Here is a 3,978-nt window from a genome sequence, read left to right on the forward strand (position 1 = left end):
CTGCTCTATAAGCTGTACACTGACTACTTTAAAGTGTATCCCAAGTTTACTGTATAAATATTGCTGTCCCTTGACAAGACATACACGCTACTTGGTGGGACATGACTTAGCATCCACATCAAAGGATGCTTCAACACATGAATGAAAGCTTGGAAATAGCAAAGCTTTTTCCTCTCCCGTTCATCCAGAAGGTGTTGCTACTGCAGCAAAGGAGGAATATCATATTTTCACACCTCCAGCAGGACGCCAAATGAAGGAGAAGCGTGTTCAAAAAAATCCCCTGCCAGCATGTTTAGTGTGCTTCACCTTGCAGCGTGTCCACGACATGAAGATGAAGGTTGAAGGTTGGACTCCCAGCACAAGCACAAACAGTTGGGGAGCTCTCAAGTGTTTTATATTCATGACCTTTGGTAAAGTCTAACCTACATCTGCTGCAGCGCTCCTCTGCACGTACGCACACACACACACGCACACACAGTCAGAAGGATTTTCATAAGGAGCTCAGCAAGTGGAAGTATAAAATCCCCCCTTTTTTACGCCACTTTGCAACATTTATATAAACCTTTTCATCTTACTTGACACATTGCTGCTTCGCTTTCAGAAACCTAAGAACACAATTATTATAATAATAATTGTTAAAACTACTAATATTATTAATTATTATTATTTTCTTCAAATGTTTATATCAACAAATGGGTAATATAATCAGGAATAAAATAAAAGTGAGGCCAAAGTCAAAATCCAAACAACAATACAATATATTTGTTCATGCTGCAGTCAAAGATCCTCCATATGACAGGATGGCTTTGTAAAATGCAAATCAAAGATCGTGTATTTATAGGACTCTGCAGTTTTGATGGCCCCGCTGCGAAACTTTATTCAAAAGAGATATGACAGGAAAACTACTGCAAAAACGCTACAGTCAAACATCCTTTATATGACAGGACAAGGACTCCGTGAAAAAAACCCAGTCAAAGATCCTCTAGTACAGAGGAGCATGCTGGTGTTTAAAAAGGCTTGTCAATGCCGTTTTTAGATGCATACTAAAGAATTGCCTGCCAAAGATCCTCTATGACAGGACCACCCGCTCCAAAATACAACAGTAAAGATGATTTTTAAAGTTAGAAAAGGGCATCATGCGTGTTCTATTTTTAGTAACGAACAAGAAACAGCCAAACATCCACGCACAGGAGTGGGAGGGGCCTTCCCACCAATTGACTCATCTTCTTTCCCGACGCCAAATCCCACCGATTGTCCTCCGCGGGAAGAGAAGAGGCGCAGGAAAGAACATGCGCCGCGGATACTTTGCAAACTTTGGATCCACGCGTGCGTCTCCCCATGGGGGCGAGGAGAGCGTCTTCAAATGGCTCACCGGAACTTGGACGGAGACGACCCCTCCCCGGAGCGGACAGGAGCATGTGTCACCCAGGCATGCCGCAGCGGTCCCGCCGGAGGAGCAGCGTGGGCGCCGCGGACGGAGAGCATGAGCCCAGCCGAGGACGAGACGTCTCCCGAGGGGGTCCGCCTGATGGGTCCCACGTCTTCAAGTGGACCGCGTGAGGACGAGGAAGAGGAAGAGGAGGAGCAGGAGGACGTCCCCGAACTTTACTATCCAACCGAGGAGGACCTTTCTTCCGAAGGCTCCGGTAGCTCGGTGGATTACGGCTTCGTCGCCGCCGTCTCCTGCTTGGTCACGGGCATCTCCCTGGTGGCCATCTCCTACGCGGTGCCCCGGGAGGCGCGCGTCGACCCGGAGAGCGTCCCTGCCCGGGAGATGGAGCGCCTGGAGCGGGACAAAGCCCGGCTGGGCGCCCACCTGGACCGTTGCGTCATCGCCGGGCTGTGCCTGCTCACCCTCGGCGGCGTGCTGCTCTCCACCCTGCTCATGGCGTCCATGTGGAAGGGCGAGATGATGCGCAGGAGGGCCTTGGCGCACGCCCGGCACGCGCCAAAGTTGTACGGGTCTATGGGATGGGGGGCGGAGTCCGGTCCGGTTCGGGACTCTTTCCCGCATTTGTCTGACGAGGAGCCAGAGTTGCTCAGCTGAGTTTGGGCGCTGGACTAACAACTTCCGCTTTCATTTGGCGCTTCCGTTTGGTGGAATGGCCACAGCATTAGGTACCCCTGTTGTCATCATAGCCGCTACTACCGTGCTAGCTTTTATCCCTAAACATTATATAGATATTATTTGACCACATTAAAGCATAGCATGATGGCTTTGTGTGTGTTGTCCTTTTTAATCACATGGAAAAATACTAAAATGATGCCGAAAGACCATAAGGTGGCTTTTGAACACACTGGAATCAAATGACTAGTAGTAGTGCAGAGTATTGTACGCCGTTATGTAAAATTATTATATGAATACCTCTCTGAAAAGCTCAGCTCATGAATGAATGAATGAATGAATGAATGGTTTGACGCCCTTTAATTGTGTGACCCAGGCTAAATACTGTGTGTGCTAAATACTTGATAAAATAAATCATGCTATTATTGGATGCATTTGCATCATGGCTATAAATATCAGTGGACTCATGAGTCACGCGAAATATAAAAAACATCTTCTATTGTAGTATTTGTGTAGTAATGAGTATAAGAAAGAGTAGAAGTACTCCATGAGGACACTTAGTTGAGACTAAAGAGTCCACTTTACAGGAAATACAAGCTAACTCAATTGGACTGCACTTTTACGCTTTGCTGTAATTGGGTAGTGACTTGGACACACACATGCACACACACATGCACATGCACACACATGCAGGGTAGTGCCACAGGAGACCTAATTAGATGTTTCGGTTGAATGCCAGAGTTTAGGCCAAAGGCACTTGGGGGCTGATGTTTGACGGCAGATGTTGTGTTGCTAACAGCGCATCAAGCGTCTTGTGTGTTCATTTAACAAAAAAAACAAAAACGCATCTGCAGTGTTTGGAGAGCAATGTTGCATCTTCAGCGTTGTTGGTTCAAATGGCCACTAGAGAGATGAGGAGAAGACTAGCATACACGAATCATGAAATTAGCATCAGCACGTAGAGGAAGGAGTGTTGTCATACGGGTCGTGTCCAACTTATGGAGCAAGTGATTTGTGACGCCCAGTTGCCTGCCGCCTACCCTCCACGAGAAACCATAGCTTTTAGATTGTGAGTGCAGTATGCCACTTGTGTGCTGCGTTTGCTTCATGGAAGGCGTTCGTAAGTTTCACTCACTGGGAACTTGTGAAGCCGACTCACTTCCATTGCAAGTATAGGGCCATATGCTAACGTCCATATCAACATTAGCATATGTCACCATATGAACATGCTAACATAAATAAATCACTTCCATTGCAAGTAGGGTTGGGTGATATGGACGTTAGCATATGTCACCATATGAACATGCTAACGTAAACAAATCACTTCCATTGCAAGTAGGGACATATGCTAACGTCCATATCAACATTAGCATATGTCACCATATGAGCATGCTAACATAAATATATCACTTCCATTGCAAGTAGGGTTGGGTGATATGGACGTTAGCATATGTCACCATATGAACATGCTAACATAAACAAATCACTTACATCCGGTCTAACAAGCGTTTGAATCCGGACTGCGAGTTGTTTCCAAAGTATTATATGTAAACAAGCTGGCAACACGACTTCCAAGGAGTCAATCTGAGACACCTTTTTGATGCTTTAAGTCGCCTTTCACAAGCAGCAATAAAGAAAAGTACTTCACCCGTGGGGCCAAACAAACGACTATGGGACACAACAGAGTATAAAAGAAAAGAGAAAAGGGCTAAATCAAATATTCCAGAGCTTCCTTCTGGGTTTTTTGTTTTTATCACATGGACATGGTTTGATAGAAATGTAAGAAAAATAGTCTGCATTCTGACGTTCTCAATAAAGCAGATTTCATTTGGAGTTGAGTATATTTTCCTAAAACAAGACGAGTGGTCCTTCAGAAATAACGGCAGCAAGATGTTAAATGAAGCTTTTTTCAG

The 3,978-nt window shown here is 45.5% G+C and overlaps 1 protein-coding gene across 1 annotated transcript; it reads left to right on the plus strand.

The window, feature by feature from the left end:
* The first annotated feature begins 924 nt into the window (after positions 1-924).
* On the plus strand, positions 925-2,284 carry LOC131102322 (uncharacterized). The gene has a single exon (XM_058047891.2). It carries the CDS (start codon positions 1,109-1,111, stop codon positions 2,045-2,047), a length of 939 nt encoding a protein of 312 aa, XP_057903874.2. The 5' UTR covers positions 925-1,108; the 3' UTR covers positions 2,048-2,284.
* Positions 2,285-3,978: the final 1,694 nt, after the last annotated feature.

The sequence above is a fragment of the Doryrhamphus excisus genome, linkage group LG7, assembly GCF_037039965.1.
Source record: "Doryrhamphus excisus strain RoL-2023G ecotype Guam linkage group LG7, RoL_Dexc_Guam_v1.1, whole genome shotgun sequence".
Taxonomy (NCBI): Eukaryota; Metazoa; Chordata; class Actinopteri; order Syngnathiformes; family Syngnathidae; genus Doryrhamphus; species Doryrhamphus excisus.

Excerpts from the sequence above, each read along its gene's own strand:
- LOC131102322 (XM_058047891.2), top strand. The coding sequence starts at position 1,109 with ATGATTTTTAAAGTTAGAAAAGGGCATCATGCGTGTTCTATTTTTAGT.